This window comes from Natrix helvetica (assembly GCF_964273705.1).
Source record: "Natrix helvetica genome assembly, chromosome: 1".
In the NCBI taxonomy this organism is placed as follows: domain Eukaryota; kingdom Metazoa; phylum Chordata; class Lepidosauria; order Squamata; family Natricidae; genus Natrix; species Natrix helvetica.
The window spans coordinates 218,107,022-218,124,259 of record NC_138548.1 but is presented as its reverse complement, the minus strand read 5'-3'; the positions used below and the strand labels follow the sequence as shown (position 1 = coordinate 218,124,259).

The window sequence follows — 17,238 nt, the reverse complement described above, 5'->3', positions numbered from 1 at the left end:
CTTATACATTTGCCATTCCATTTACAGAATTATAATATTCCATTTGGGTTGCTTTGTTTACCATCCCTCGCCTGTTTTGACACCACCTTCTTCCTTTCTTTTCTCCCTCCTTACCTTCTCTACTTCCTTCCTTCCTCCTTTCCCTTCCTTCTTCCCTTACCTCTCTCCTCCTCCTCTCTTCAGGAACGGAATCCTGAACCCACCACTGGGGGGATTGTAAGGCGTGAGATACTATGTAGCCATAAGAACATTCTTTCTAAAAAGCCAAGGTCATCCTTTGTCTTTTTACTTCTGCACTGACTGGAACTGGATGGGTGGAATTGCCAGCATGGTAGTGGAAGATTGGACCATGTGATGGACTTGTGGGTCTGGGGGAACTTTCAACTAGGTGGGGAAAACAGGGAAGCTTTCAGATTCGGGTTTTCCCAGATGTGCCAGATGTCTCTTAATAAATTGGAAACTTTGAGCAATACTTTGCCTTGGACTCTGATTTACTTTTGGATGCTATTTGGAACCCTGACACATAGTATGAAGATGACACTGATCACCTTTGTTGGTGACTTCTGATGGAGCTAGCACAGGGGTGGCATGTCCTTCCTGGTTCTCCGTGATTTCTCACCAGTTTTTGGTACCATTACACTGGGACCCTTCTGAGATTATTATGGAGATTGGGGAGGGGGGTACATCATATTGCACTGGCTCTCCTTTCCATGCAGGTTGGTTCCACAGTGTTGAAAGAAGGGAGAGTTCAATCCGGTAGCCTCCCACCCCCCATTTGTAGAGTACTTATAGTTCAACTCTTATGCTTTTGGTTTGCATCTGCATGAAATCACTGAGTGAGAACTTCCATCAGTCTGGAGTCTGGCCTGCTGATGACATTGAATAATGCGACTCATTCCTGGGCTACCCAAGCAATGTTGTCAGTGCCTTTGTGTGCTCTTATGACAACATTGTCTTGCAAACTAAACTGGTTGCCGGTCAGCTTCAATTCAAGGTATTAATTATCATGTATAAAGCTGTTAAAGGCCTGGCCATTTCAGGGACCATGTAACTCTGATAATTCGTGCCCTTCCTATGCCATATGGCAGGATGGGCCTTTTGTAGGTTCCTTCACTTAAACAATGTGGTCTGTCAGCTCTAGAAAGCAGACCTTTTCTGTTGCAATGCCTGCTCTGTGTGTAGTGTTGCACACCGCTCAGAATTGTTTGGCGTTATTGGCCTTCTAATCCCAAATTAAATAAAACAAAAAGGCAGTTCTGTTCTGTTTCTGGTGCTTTTTACTTTCCCAGGGTCAAGTAATCATTCCATTCCTCTTCCCCACTTCCTTTTCAAGGCCAGAGTTAAATTCCCCTGACCTTAGCTGCCGGTAGCTATGTAAGCCTTTCAATTACAGGTAGTCTTAGACTTACAACAGTTCATTTAGTGACCATCAAAGTTACAACAGCACTGAAGAATGTGACTTATGACCATTTTTCATAGTTACGTCCTTTGCAGCATCCCCATGATCATGTGATCAAAATTCAGGTGCTTGGTAACTGACTCGTGTTTATGACGGTTGCAGTGTCCCAGGGTCATGTGATCCCCTTTTGCAATCTTCTGACAAGGAAAGTCAATGGGGAAACCACATTCACTTAACAACCGAGTGACTAACTTATGAACTGCAATGACTCACTTAACACCTGTGGCAAGAAGAGTCGTAAAATGGGGCATACTTGATTGTTTTAGTTATTCAGTGTTTCCATGTTCCATTCTAATATCAATAATCTTCTTAAACATGCATAGTAATACCATCTTTCAATCTCTCATCTTTCCATCTTTACTAAAACAATCGAGTATGTTAATATTGGGATTATACAAGTTTGATTTGTTGCAGAAAATGACAGACTTAGACTTCTCAGGATACAGGAGGAGTTTATTTGGCAGCCAGGTTCAGAAAGCTAGCCCGTGGCTAGCATTGCAAGTTCTGAACAACCTTCATTATTGCAGCACACATTTTTATACATTCTCAAAGGCAGCGTAACACGGAAACACTTAACTCATTTCTTATTGGTTACCTTGAGGAAAAAGCCTTATAACGAGATGGGGTCTTACTTCTCCTTTTGTCTTGGACCATAGATGCTGACTATGTGTCTTTATGTGAACTTTAATTGAAACTTGTGGTTTTGGACTTTTGACATAGGGACGTTTGCTGGAACATGTTGTGATTGAAGGCTGATGACATTTCCCTGTCCCTTTAAGCAAACTTCTAACTGTCCCTTTTATGCCACATCTTCATTCTTATATTTTAATCCATATTTTATTCTATTTTAGATTAATGTAACAAATGACTGTTGTTATTTGTATTAATATGAGTTATACCCAGAGGTCAACTGTTCAAGTATTGATATTGCTTTATGTTTAAAAATAAAAATCCAATAAAACTTTTTTTTTAAGTCGTAAAATGGAGCAAATCTCACTTAACAAATGTCTCATTTAACAAAAGAAATTTTGGGCTCAGTTATGGCCATAAGTCAGGGACTACCTGTATAGCCTTTAATTTTATTGGGACTACAGCTCCCAGAATTCCTCTCAGCAAGTTTCACAGCCATGCTGATTTGGAATTACTGAATAAGAGGCCTCATACACATACATGGAGAGAGCCCACTGTTTAAGAAAGACAAGGGTGGATATTTACCCCTTCTTTGGGGATTTGGGAAGAATATCAATGTTCAGGAAACAAATCCGATTTCTATTTTAGGGTCAGTTTTTGGAAGTTTTCAGATAGATAAGTATGCAATAAGAAAATAACTAACTGCATTCCCCCCTCCCCCTGAAAAAAACATGGAGTGAATGAAAGAAAATCAGAAACACGTCTTATGCATTGGGACAATTATATGACTGATAAGAGTTCTATATTTTATTTATTATTTTGCCTCATTTATTTCATTGTCTGGGTATTTGTTTATTCAATTTCTATACCACCCAAATCAACCAAATGCGCATTGTTGGACTCAATTTTGGGAGAGAGGCAAACAAGATATATTCTAAGTTCCAAAAGGGAAGAAAAGACCTGTTATGTTAATAAGAGTATTATTTTATAGTTTTTCAACTTTACTCCTTTAAGAGCAACCTAACTGAACATTCCTGGGTAACTGATATGCACTTAAGGTATATATTATGAGAAGATGGGAGTGAATTGAAGAAGAAAAAAAACCTACAGCCATTTGGGACTACAACCAAGCTTTTCCCTCTCATGCCATTCACACTCAGAAGTACTTTTGCTGCCGTTGTTTCTCCCTGTAACAGCTGTTTACTTCAAATAGCATCTTTCAGGCTGAATAGTAGTCATGGATGACACTTTTAAAGAGGAGCTAGGTAGCACTTTTACAGGAACATAATACCATTGACACAGCATTAAGTTTTGTCTGGAGACCACTTCATTGGAAATAGTAGTTTACTGTGGACCATGTATATGTTTTAGCAGCCAGTATGAATATGGTTTAAAGGCATGGATAAGGTGATTTCTGGTAGAGGTATTCAAACAGTTCATCTATATGGAAAGGAAAGAAGGAACGAAAGTAAGATAGACCATATTTTAGAGCAGCTAAAAGATAGTGCAAATGTAACTTTCTACCCAAGAGCTCCCAAATTAGGATATATTTGGATCATTATTTAGGATACTACTGCCACAACCCCCAGTGTGCACAATGAGAAAAATTTCACAGCATCCTCAATCCCTGTCTATCAATTATCTGTTGGCAGCTCAAGAAGTTGATGGAACATACGAATTAATCCTCTTCAGATGAGATTTAACGTTTAAACTGGTGGTTTGGAAATGTTGGGAAACGTTTAATTTAGTCTTCCCCAATTTGGTAGCCTCCAAATATATCTGGGTCTCAATATATCTGGCAGGCGGAAGAAAGGGAAAGGTTGATGGAAGTTCTATTGAATATGATGGTCCTCAACAGAACTGCCTCTGTGTTCATCAGGACACATCCTCGGACTAATAGCAACTAGTTGAAAGGGCTGCCACCTTGTGGTATTTCATTTAGAGATATTCTGGGGCTGGAGAAAAAGAGCAGGTAAGATTTGTTTGTAGTTTTATTAACAAGGCCGGGTGATATTGTAAGCGGGAATATAACACTTTCAGAATAAGTCCAATGAGCTGTTTAACTTCCTTTCTTACTTCTCCGAGGCAATGTTGATAAGATTGTTCTGAGAGCTGAAAAGAAGGGAGTCTATTTGTCCAATCTTTGGCACTGGCAATCCATTTGAAGCAAATGAATTCATATCAAACCCCACTATTTAAAGAAGTGCCCTCCCCTGCAAAAGTAAATCAGGAAACACATATGTGCATTTTATTTTTAATTTCATGTAGTACAGAAAGCTGTTGCAAGGAGAAAAAACCTTTCCCCCCCAAACTGGGATGTGCAAAATGGTTTCTTTCTTTTCTTTTTTAACCAACAGTACTTCGCTCTTCTTAGACCTTGTTCTTTTAGGAATAGAGGAACCATCAGTATCTAGATTCTGCTAGGGTTCATTTGACTATGTTCCTGTAAAGCCTTTTCTGAAACTCACTACATTTTAGCTTATCATAATTCAGTTTTCCCACTTGTATTTTTGAAATTCTAAAGAAACAGTTCTTCTGCGGTTATTAGTAACGGTGGGATGCTTTTTGTCATTTGAACACTGTAAAATTTTTGAACTCTTATTCTTTGAAAATGCCCCCAAAGGATGCTTGAAGGATAAAGAAAATGGAAAAACTTTTCAAGATTCATAGAAAAGGACATTGTGGTGAGGCAATCAGCTTCTTCTTTTATTTATTTGTATCTCTCCCTTATTATTTTTACAAATAATTCAAAGAGGTTGATATACCAACCTTCTTCTTATTTTCACCCAGCTGGCCCTCATGCCTAAAGCAGAACCTGAAGTCAAGATCACCCGTTTTCTAGCCTAGTGCTTTTATACCAATTTATATAGCTGCCCATCTCACAACTGAGCGATTTGGGCAGCATACCAAAGAGTTAAAATACTAAAATATACAAAAACCAATCTAAAGCAAAGAATGATAGTTGAAGGGATATTAAAAATAACAGAGCCACCTTCACTAGTTCATATTTGTTTGTCTCCCATATTAAATCAAATAAAAATGAAGCCATCTTAAGATATAGTTGTTTCAGATTTCATTCCATTCTTCAAATTTGGCAATGAAGGTGGCGAGATGTTCTGTCCAGAGAGTGGTTAATATGATCCCTGGCTGGTGGATAACCCAGCTTTTTCATTATTCCCGCAGTCCTATCCCTGTTGAAAGAGCAAGAACCAGGCACTGTCTTTGTGTTCCTGAAGATGCCTCTTGGATGAAAGGTCAAAGGTTTTCAAAGAAAAAAGCCAAGAAAGGCCAATTTTTTGGGGGAAAGCACCTGTGGAACAATTGTTCTTCCAGATTAAAGAAGAGGAAACCAGGAATATAAAATGAAGTTAAATGCAAAACATCAGAGAGAGAGAGAGAGAGAGATGGAGAGGAAGAGAGATCTAACTTCACTGATTGTGTTTCATAGGTCTGTGTGTGTGTGTGAGGGAAAGAATCTCTCAATGCCATCTCCTTTTCGCTTTCCATTCTAGACCCCTGACATCCTCCGCCTGAGTATTTATAACACTTTCAATAATAGTTTGTGGAATAGAAACATCTTCATGTGTACTTCTTAAAATTTGAGGCTGGGGTGGACTAATTTGCTTATAGTGTAGGATTCTTATTGCTTCCTAACAAATCGAAAAGTAGCCAGGTATTAATACACATCTACTTGGGGATCATGTCTTCCACTGAGAAACCTCGTCTGGTTTTCCTAAGTAGGTTAGAAATAATCTTGGCAAGCACCTTCATCACCTCCATGTACTAAAGTTTGCCTAGTCACCCAACTAAGCTGCCTGACAAACTGCTCGGAAACTCCCCAACAAATTGAGGCAACCAGCTGGACCCACAACTGTAGACCATCTGGTAGAGATTCATGATAGCCATGAATCTCAAAGTCCTGAGAATACGTCATGATTGTGATGCAATACTAGCTTCTAGCTTCAGATCACGTGTCTGAAGGAGAAAAACGGATCAAATGTGTGCCCTGCACTGTAAATTTGGGCCTTAATTATTTGGGATGATTACTGGATTTTCATCGTAGCAATGAAACCCCTGTTCACCCAGACTGAGCTCAACACAGAAATGCTGATCTGGTTTAATATTTTACAGGGATTATTCCTCAAAAGATTTTAGTCGTGACTCTTTTCATCCCTACTGCGCTTCCTCTTCTGTACTGTGTATTTTGCTCCCTTTCCACTGGAAATGTAGAAGATGACCTAAAATTAAAAGGGGGCTCCTTGGCTATATTTAGACTGCAGCTTCCTAAGGAGGTCCAGGTTATATCTGAATAAGTTGACTACCAAGCGCTGTTGCCATGGCAACTGAAACTCTCTCATCTTCAGACCAGGACATTGCTGTTAAATACTGAAGCAAGCATTCAAATATCTCAGGGGAATATCTATAGGAGCACATATGTTAACTGGCTCTATTTGGCAGCAGGAATCAATTTTCAACCCCAATTTTATTTTCCTTTGCTAAGGCTCAGACTAAGTAGATTTCATATGTCCCCCTTTGCCAAGAAGAAAAAAAAAACAGAAGCAAACCTCAAAATACCAGCATTTAGAATTGTGGGTTTCAAGGATTAACTTCCAGGTAGATTTTGAGTCACAACAGAGGCAGTTGCAGTGCTGATCAGTAGATGACTCCCAATAATTTCCATCCTCTGTAAAACTAAGAAATGCCTTTTCTGTTCCCTTTGTATTTTATACTTTGGTTAATAAAAATTTAAATGATAATAATCTGGTGGAGAAACAATCTTGAGCTTCTGTACAAAAGCGAGATATAGACTTCATTAATACATACAGTCTACTTTTTACTTATTTAAATGTATTACCCATCCGGTACCAGTGGACTCTCTTGGCCCAACTTTTGTTAAAGGGAGTTCAACCGGGTGGGGGGGAATATCACAAGCCTACTCAAAGAATGAACCGTTCAAAATTTCCAAATATGTTTCCTGGAAAGGCCTGGTTTTCCCTGGGGAGGTGGCTGCAGCCTCTCCGGTCTCCCTCAATTTCTTATGCGTCGCTTCCGCTTCGTCCTTCCTTCCCCGGGGCTTTGTACACTATACCAGCAGGGCGCAGGGCACTCTAAGGCCGTCCTCCTGGACAAGCCCGACTAGGGGGCGCTGTGGCGCTGGAACGTCTCCCCGGTGCGTCTCCGGGAAAGAGGCCGTTGCTAGGAGACCGGGAAGACTCGGCTTGGAGCAAGCGACCCGCTCGCAGAGAGGGAGGCAGTGGGTCGAGGAGGAGGAGGAGAGGAGGAGGAGGAGGAGGAGGAGGAGGAGAAGAAGAAGAACGGGAGGGCCGGAATAAATAATACACGATCAGGCTCTTTTGGTGGAAAGGTCGGTGTCAATTCGTAGGGAAATCTTGGGCTTGCGCGCGTGTGTATCTGTGTGACGGTGATCGAGAGTCAATTCCTATTATGGGATGATGACCGAAAGGGAATTTTTGAAAAAAAAACCACATGTATAAAACAGTTTTGTTTGCTCTGAATATCTACAGGTAGCCCTTATTAAGTTCGTTTAACGACCCTTCAAACTTACAACGGTCCTGGGAAAGGTGACTTATGACCGCTTTTCACACTCACCACCTTTGCAGCATAGGTGGGATCAAAATTCAGCTACTTGGCATCTGGTTCATACTTATGACCATTGCTGTGTCCCAAGATCATGGGATCCTTCCTAACAGGGAAAATCAATGTGGGGGAGCGAGATTCGCCTAACAACCAAATTATTGAATTTGCACACTTTTTTCTCCTAAAAGAGGCGCTAAGTGTATTGAACACTATAAAAATGAAGGGAAATCTAGACAAATGAATTGGCCAATTAAAATCCTGTTAATATAAAGACACAGTATACAGCCACATTAAGACCAAATTGACAGATAATTAACTTTAATGTTAACACATCTGCCTAAATAAAAACATATTTGCCTACTATTGGAAGAGGAGGAAGGAGAACATCAAATTGTATTTCTTTGGTAGGGAAGTTCAAAATGTGAACCATCCATTCAGAAGGAATTATTTTCTATTCTCCTTTAAACTGCTTCTGATAGCATTAGGACCAAGAGAATTCCAGTTGTAAAATTTGGGATCATTGTACAGAGAACGTGATATTTCAAGTATCCATTTCTTATCAATCATCAGCAGAATTTTGAGTTATAGAAAGGAGCATAGTGACACTCAAAGAAGCAACTACTGTAGAGTCACAGCTCCTAAAACTGGTTCCATTCAATAATTTGGCCAAACATCCCTGATCAGCTGATGCTTCTAATATGTTCAAGTTAAATTGTGTTACAGTAGTTCGTACAGGATGCAACTGAGCATTTGGGAAACGACTTCAAATCCCAGCTCATCTGCAAAGCACATGGTAGACTTTCTGTTTCTCAGCCTGAACCTCCTCACAGGGTTATGAGGGTGAAAGGGTGGGACGGGAAAAATAATATACTATGTCTAAATATTTTAGAAGAAAGTGAGGATAATTATGTATAAAGAATGGTAAGCAGACAGGATTAAAGGAATGAGCAATATAACCATTTAATTTAGAGATGTAAATAGCAGCTTGTTTTAGCAGTCAGAATTGTATCTCTTAGCTTAAAATGGGATTTCTCAATTTAGAACTTTCCAGAAGTGTTAGCTTAACAATTTACATAATCTTTAGACAGGATATGTCCAAATCAGAAAATATAATAGGCATGCAACTTAATACATCTATATGCCAATATATTGGAAAATTGGGTCTTTCTTCTGACAAATCTCTCCATTTTCTAAGTATAAACATGCCGAAAAAGAAGGGAGCCAAACGGGCTGTACTCACTGAAGAAGAACGGTTGCTTATGATGCAACAAAAGCTGCTGGCTGAGGAGGAAATGAGTAAGAAGAAGGAGGACATGTTGATCCAATTTCTAAAGGTACTACTTGGTACTCAAAAGTTAAAGAACACCATGCTACAATGAAGCCAAAAATAAGTGAGACGTACTCTGCTCTAAGGAGAGGACTGTTGGACCAGCAAAATATGCTGCATTCTATCAAATGTGAACGATAACTTTATAATATAGACATAGTATTTGTATCAGATATATACAAACTTGCTCAAAATCAAAAGTCATGTGTCAACATTCTCTTTATGTTACCATTGAAGCAGAGCATGGCTTTCAAATGTGAATAGCATGAATCACAAAATAGTAGAAGCAATATTAATAAATGATTGAAGAATACCCTGTAGTCTGAAATGTTTTATGCAAACACATTAAATATAAAATAATATCAACATCTTTTACATATATTTTTGGACCTCATGTTTTGATCAGCCTGTGACAGAGTTTAAAATTAATGAGGTGAATTGAATAAGAGGTGATTGTATAATAATGAATGTATTTGCTATTTGAAAAATGATCGGGAATAGGCTAGTGGTTCAGAGGGATGGGTATAAGACAAGGAAGGGTAGGTAATGCCGTTAGTCAGTATTTACTGGAAACTCCCAGACTTATTCACATGGAGCTTAAAATGTTTAATCAGTGGAATAATATTTGGCCCAGAATAATATCTAACATTCAAAACAATGGTTAAGATGATACAATTCCACTGAGGGGGATTATTTTCACTTTTCCCTGGCAGCTTCGGATATGTCTTTAAACTCCTCTTTGATGGGAAATCTTTGGAACAGATTTTAAAGGGCAGGGTGCAAAGGGCTGGAGAGGCTAGGAGACATCTTCATTGTATAAACACATTTCAGCTTACATGGCAATGAACTTCACCCTTCAACTACTAGGCACCTGTAATTTTTTGAGTGAAGATCTTTAAGTCAGTATTGGGATGACAACCAATAAATATATATTTACATTATTTCAGTGCATACTTGCTTCAGTTTGTACAAGAACTCTAATCAAACAAATGTAGATAGTTGATGAAAACAGTTTCCATTATGAATTTTGCATGGCCCTAATTGCTTCATTTCCCATATTTTTCTCAGTGAAAAAATATTCAAGACATTTTGATCTTCAGAATCATTTAATATTTAGCCACTGCCTGCATTGACTACTTGATTCAGGAGTAAACTCTGGAGGAATTGCATTGTAAGCTGTGACTTGCATTTCAGGACAAATTGGCCAAGGAGGAACACAACAGCTCAGTGAATCTGCATAAGATCAACTTGCAATGGCGCACTGTTCTCCGTGAAGTCAAGGCCAGGGAACTACGTAAAGATATTGAGATTCTCAGTCAGACATTTGAACGTGTTGTGGATTGCAAAGACAATGTCATTAAGGTGAGCAACAATCTCTAAAAGTCCATGGAAGAAGACTGTATCAAACAATTGGGGATACTCTTATAGAAAGGCAAGGCAGGTAGGTATAGAAAGCAACTTGTGAAACTCTCTGGCTATATGGCATTATGCAAAAAGAGTATGAGCTGTGAAAACAAATTATATACATTTAAATAAAAATTGTTCTCAGTTGGTATCATCTTGTGCAGTATTTATCTCTTTTATATATTTTAGTCGTCTTGCAGGGATAAACTGTCACATATTGTATATAGTGAGGAAAGGCAAGATGTATTAATATAACAGTGTGTTAGCAAACATACAGACATAACTTTAAGAAGCTTCTCTGAAAAATAGAAGTGCTTACTATCTCACATAAAACAAGATAGGTAATAAAGTAGTTTGCTTTTGTTCTCTACATTCTCAAGCACAGAAGACCAGCAATATTGTTCCCTCTCATCTGTCTAAAGTTTAGTTTTAAAGTATGCACAGTTATTCCAGGCTGCATAGTGCATTGTTTCATTATGAGGCTTGGTCCTCTCTATGAAAACAGAAATGGGACAGGAAGTGCAGCATTCCAGTTGTGTGAAGTTGCCGCACAAGCTCAGCATCAGGAGCCAATGTGATGCTCTTCAGGAAGAAGCCATGGAAGACCCAAAGGTGCTTTTCAAAAGGCAGCTGGACTTTCTTGGTTTTTTTTCCTTCATCCAAGAAGCTTCTTCAAGTCAGAACTGAAAAAGTTTCTTGGATGAGTAGCGAAACATTTTCAAGGAAAAAAACCCAAGAAAATCCTGAAGAACAACCATGACCTGGATGATTGAGAATCTCCATAGACATTAAGCCATGGAAGAAGCAAGGCACAAGTCAGTATATCATCACTTTGGGACCACCCTCAGAAAACTGGTGACCGTCAACATAACCCATCTTTATGGGTTTAAAAGGGTCCTCTGAAGGGTTGTTCAAAATAATACAATTCCAAAATCTTTGCAGCTTTAGTGGGTAACCTCCCACATGTCCAGCTACACTGGCAGCTGATGTAGCTTGTATTCCTACTACTTTAGTAGTATTATCAGTATGGAGAACAAAAAAAATCAATAGCTTTATATACATTTGCCTGCCTGATATAATTGGTCTGACTACTGTAGATTTCTAATTTTTTTAATGCTGATTTCCATAGTTGATTCAAACCTACCTTTTGTCCTGATTTTATGGTTTTCTCTGTCTCCCAGTCCCTTGCTAAAGACCTAGCTGAAGCAGAAGCTCAGTACACCCACGCCTTGCGTAGCCACTTACACAACATAGATCAACTGTTGAAACTCCAGAACTGCCGCCTGGGCTACTTAGAAGAGGATTACCAGACAGAGCTGCGGGCATTGCAGAAGGAATTTGACACAGAGAGGTATGGATATGAGAAAAGAAAGGACATAGGGTTGGGATAGATAGTCATGAGGGGACTTGATTTGTGAAATTCTTGATGCTCATGGGACCATTTCCATTTCTGCCAGGAAGTTAATCTTAGAACATCATGAGGAGGAGAGTCTCTATCTCCAGGATGTATTGTTAGCGATGGAGCAGAACTTTGCTGAAAATGAATATGAAGCCAGACTTGATTTCCAAAGTACACGAGATGATGTCAAAAATAAGGTGTGAGTTAAGATAAGGGAGCAAACTTTTGGATATTTTTGAATTTGCTGTTAAATGGGAAAATCTGATCACAATTTAGAGCAGACAGATGAATCTGCAGGAAAAATCTTTACGTGCAGGTTTCAGCAATCGTATAGCCCTCAATTTTTTCTTTAGCAAACTGTAATGACATATTGATAGAGCAGTCATTACTTATGAAAATGTTCTCTTTTTCTTGTTATGAATTTATTGGGTATTATCTGAGAATTATATTTTTGTTTTATATTGGTGTGTTGATTTTAAAAGGAAGATGCTAGTACTGGTAGGAAGAACTTGGAGTTGTTTGGCAGTAATCAATCCAAGACATCCTATCATAGTTCTAAATAGGTCAGGTGTTTGATATCAGACCTCACAACCTATTCTAGTTACAGTGTTTGTTGTCTCTTTGCTTATTAATACTCAAATCTATATTCTTTGATAGGTTGTTCTTTCTCCAGTGCATTGTCATCACAGTTAAGATACATTAAACACCCGGCTAGGACACATTGGCTAGGTTCATACATTAAACTAAGCTATGGTGTGGTTTCCATGGTTATAGTTTAGTGTGTTGTATGAATCCAGTTGGTGTCAATACTGGTAGTACTGTACTTTTTGGCTTAAAAAGTGTGAACCTGGCTGATTATGACACATTCGGTTAAATAAAGATTATGGCATATTCAGTGAAACAAAATATATGATGTTGAACCAGGCTTCTGTAATCAAACTACTTGGAGGAAACTCAATAATCCTTTTGTTATTTCAAGCTGATATGTATAGTTGAATTCTGTAGCTGAACTGGGCACAATCTGTTTAAAGATTGTGGGTCTGTTCACTGGGTTCATATCATTGTGCAGCTGTGATATATTGAAAACGACTACTATTAGGAGGGTTCATGCAACACAAAATCATATGCTACAAACTATGTTGATCAAATTTGCACAGCTTTGCCAAACCAAAACCAAAGGGCTTAGTGTGTTTTGGGAACCAAGGCATTATAAAATATGGAGCCATTTCTGCTTTCCTTTATTTTCTCTCCTCTTCTAGATACCGCGGGGTATAACATGAGCCATGAGCTAAAGTTGAGGGACTATGAAATATGCTAGCAGCTTGGGAATCCAAACTGATTAACTCATTATGGATGCTGTCCTTATTTCCAATACTTTGAACTGCATCCACAAGGAATAAGGGTTATGCTAACAGGACCCGAAGCAATCAAACAAATCAAGTATATTTTCTTGTGTCTGCAAGGAAGTCATTTTTTTCCCTTGAGAAATGTCACTTGATCAAACAGATAAAAAGTACAGTACAGGTAGTTGGAGAAATCTAAAGCTAGCAGGGAATGCATTGGGGGAGTGTTGACCCATTTTCATTCCCTACAGAATTTGGAGGACAAACATTACCTTCGCATGCAGTTGGAAGGGAAAGTGGAAGAGCTGTGGAAGCGCTTTCAACTGGCTTTACGTAACTACACCGAAGCAACAGAGGATCGTAAATTTGCTTTTGAAGGTCTCAAGCTGAGGGATGAAAGGAGCACCAGGGAGATAGAAATGCAGATGAAGAAATTGCAGAAGATTCAGGTAAGGATTCTTCCCGAATGAGTGACACAAATTGCTTCAGCTGTACAGGTAGACCTCAGCTTACGACCACAATGGAGCCCAACAAGTCTGTCATTAAGTGAGACATTTGTTAAACGGGTTGCACCCCATTTTTTGACCATTCTTGCCATAGTTGTTAAGTGAATCAGTGCAGTAATCCATTTGTTAAATGAATCTGGCTTCCCCATTGACTTTGCTTGATGGGAGATTGCAAAAGGTGATCACATGATCTTGGGACACAGCAGCGGTCATAAGTAGGAACCAGTTGCTAAGCATCTGAATTTTGATCACATGTCCATGGGGATACTGCAATGGTTGTAAGTGTGAAAAATGGTTGTAAGTCACTTTTTTCAGTATAGTAACTTTGAATGGTCACTAAATGAACTGTTGGAAGTCGAGGACTACCTGTATTTTCACATTTCTAACTTCAGGGAGCCCTTTCTGGGTTTAACTGTCATTTGTACTTCTGTCCTGACACATTGCGGAGGATTCTGTGGCATCTTCTAGGCTAGGGGTGTCAAACTCAAGGGTGCTTATATCTGGCCTGCAGGCCTGCCCTGGAAACAGGGAAGGACTAGCCTGTGGTGCCTCTGCCCGTGTAAATGGAACTCGAGGGGGTGCCCTCCCTCCCCCTGAGCTCCTTTTTTGCCGGCAGAGGGCTGCAGGAGGCTTTTGCGGCCGAAAATGGAGCTTACAAGGACCCCACACAGTCCTCCTGAGCTCCGTTTTCACTGGCAGAGGGTTGCAGGAGGCCATTACAGCCAAAAACAGATCTCGGGAGCCTGATTTCACTGATAGAGTGCTTGGGCCACCACAGGTGCCCCCGACATGAGTGACATCAAGGTGGTTATGCCCACTCTGGCCATGCCCCTCTCCCCATGCACCCCCAAGATCAAACACAACCCTGATGCGGCCCTCAGTGAAATCTAGTTTGACACTCCTGTTCTAGGCATTTCCAATGAGATGACTGTCTGGACCTCATTATCACGTTGCATGAATTCAAAAGTACTTCCTAAATTACAGTATTGATTGGGCAACTACTTTTCAAGGATTTTTGTCCAGAGTTTTCTTATTGATGAACTGCTCTTCAGCTTCCACATACCCCCAAGATCCCATTGGGGGAGAGGTCTGGAAATCACTTTTCCTTTCTTTTTCCTCACATGGTACATCTCTTATCCTCAGCATCCATGCCCTAAAATTAGCCACAATGCATTCGCCTGGGATTTCTTTGATGTACAATAACAGTAGATAGCATGTCTAAAACTGCTATTTAGCTGCATTTCAAGCTGCTGCTCTACTTTTCAATTATAGCGCCATAGAAAACATTCCTTTTAAATCGAGGACTGAATTTTGGATGTGACGGGGGACTACCGGGTGTGGGTGGGTGTGGGTGGGATCCCATTCCTGTGGTAGGCAAAGCAATAATGGTCAGGATTGGAGCCAAAGAGTGTAGCCAAATTTGTAAGAATATCCTTTGTTCTCTTTCTCTCTCAGTTCCCTTTCTTTGCTTTTCTCCTCTCTGTTCTCTGTCATTACAACGAATGTTCTGTAGTCTGAAAATATCTCCTTTGTGGTCACCAGGATCTCATTATCAGTCTGAAGAACAAGATTGCAGTCCACGCAAGGGAGAGTGAAGAACAAAATCGCCATGTCCGTGATGAGAAGGAAGTGGTTTTGAAACAGCTGCAGAAGCTCAAGAGCCAGATGAATCGGGCAAGAGCTAAAGCCCGTAACAATCTGGCTAAGCTGACGAAGGAAAGCAATGCCACTCTCAAGGCCTTGGAACACGTGGTGGGAAAGGTAAGCTCTTTGGAGACTACTCCACTCTTGTTTGAGACTTCTTTCCTTGCAGTGTTATGACCCAGGTGGTTAAGGCAAAGCAGGCCTCTCCAGAGAATCCTTCATTTATCTCAACAATTGGTCCAGCAAACAGCCCTCCCAACGACTGGTAAGGCTCCATGCTATCTTGAAGGCAGCCACCCTTAGTCCCGCAAACAACAGCCCCTATAAGTACAGATAAAGTCCCCAGAGTAGGCGCACGATCACAGGGGCAAGGACCAGGGTTCCTAGTCTGGTGAACAAGGTAGAGTCCAGGTACAAGACAGTGGCAGTCCTCAAGGCAAAGAAAAGGTCCAAGGCGAAGAAAAGGCCCAAAGCAGCCCATGAAACAAGGGCAAGCGTCCAAGACAAAAGAGCAATCCTCCAAGCAAGGCAAGGCAAACAGCTACAGGCATGAGTTGAAGGGGGGTGGGGGAAGTGTAAGCCAAAGCAAACAATTGTTCCTGCCGAAGACTAAACTCTCCACGGCTTCTCCTTAAGTTACTGTACTCTGGGTGTTCTTTGTGAGGAAGGGTGGAGCGACCTCCTCCCAAGTAGCCTCACAGCCCTTCTCTGAGCTTGCATACACTCTTCTGGCTCCTTGGATCGAGTGGGGGAGGGAGCTGTTCCTCATCAGAGGAGATGTGCTGCCTATCAGCATCACTGCCTGTCAGCAGCCGATCCTCCCCGGTGCCTGTGAGGGCAGGCAGCTATCTGTCTGGTTGACCACCTTCCCCAATGACTGAGGGGCCCGGGGACAACATCGTCCTCAGCCCCTGACCTCTCCAAACGTGCCAAGGGAGACATGCCATCCCTGTCCAAAGGTCGCACTTCCAACTCCAACTCCTCCTCTGTACTGGGCTCCAATGGGGCCATGACACAGAGGCTCCTAAAGAAGAGAGGGAAATAAAATTAGGCTTAATTATATTAAAAACTGCTTAACCTATCCACACAATACAATCAGTCCTTGACTTACAACTGCTCACTTAGTGACCGTTCAAATTTACAATGGCATTGAAAAAAGGAACTTATGACAGTTTTTCACACTTACGACCATTGCAGCATCCCCATAGTCATGTGATCAGAATCCGGATGCATGGCAACTGACTTGCAGTGTCCCAGGGTCACCCGGTCAGATTTTACAACCTTCTGACAGGCAAAGTCAATGGGGAAGCCAGATTCATTTACCAACCGTGTTACTAACTTATCAACTGCACTGATTCACTTAGCCACAAGGGCAAGAAAGATTGTAAAATGAGCAAAATTCACATTTCACTTAGCAACAGAAATTTTGGGCTCAATTGCCCAATAAGTCAAGGACTACTTGTATCTGCTTGGCCTGAGTTGATCCTGATTTTGTGAAAGCCATTTTTCAGATTCCAGGTGTCTGATGTTTTCAAAGTAAGAAGAAATCAGTCAGAATTTTCTTTCCTGGTTTCTCTTCCTGAATGCCAGGTATGTGACTCATAAGCACTGCACACACACACACACACACACACACAGACACACATACCAGTAGTAGTATCTTGGACCTTTCCCTATTCTCCATCCATCCTTGGGTTAGCAGAAAGCCTCATTGGCGTGGCATTTGCTGTTCTCATTGCCAATATTTATTCTAACCTTATTCCCTGCTATCACTGATCATCTGCCTTTCTTCCAAGTAAGGATGACAACAACGTGTCAGATTTTACATACCTTGAGATTGTCCTTGGGCAGCGTTGGACTAGGGGGAGAAATACCCTTAGTCAGTGCAGCTTGTGAAAATTTAAGGCTATCTTATTCATGGGATGAAA

General features: G+C 40.5%; 1 protein-coding gene across 4 annotated transcripts in view; it reads left to right on the top strand.

The window, feature by feature from the left end:
- Positions 1–17,238, top strand: part of DRC2 (dynein regulatory complex subunit 2) — a 43,347-nt gene that overhangs the window by 22,639 nt on the left and 3,470 nt on the right. For 2 of the 4 annotated variants that reach the window (XM_081937636.1, XM_081937639.1), the window contains 6 exons: positions 8,883–9,021; positions 10,209–10,376; positions 11,600–11,769; positions 11,876–12,014; positions 13,412–13,609; positions 15,209–15,427. In XM_081937636.1, the coding sequence (XP_081793762.1) occupies positions 8,883–9,021; positions 10,209–10,376; positions 11,600–11,769; positions 11,876–12,014; positions 13,412–13,609; positions 15,209–15,427 (1,033 nt within the window). Of the gene's footprint in view, positions 1–2,602; positions 2,663–7,387; positions 7,455–8,882; positions 9,022–10,208; positions 10,377–11,599; positions 11,770–11,875; positions 12,015–13,411; positions 13,610–15,208; positions 15,428–17,238 lie in introns of those variants that run through there. The other 2 variants (XM_081937638.1, XM_081937637.1) reach the window with 2 other exon arrangements.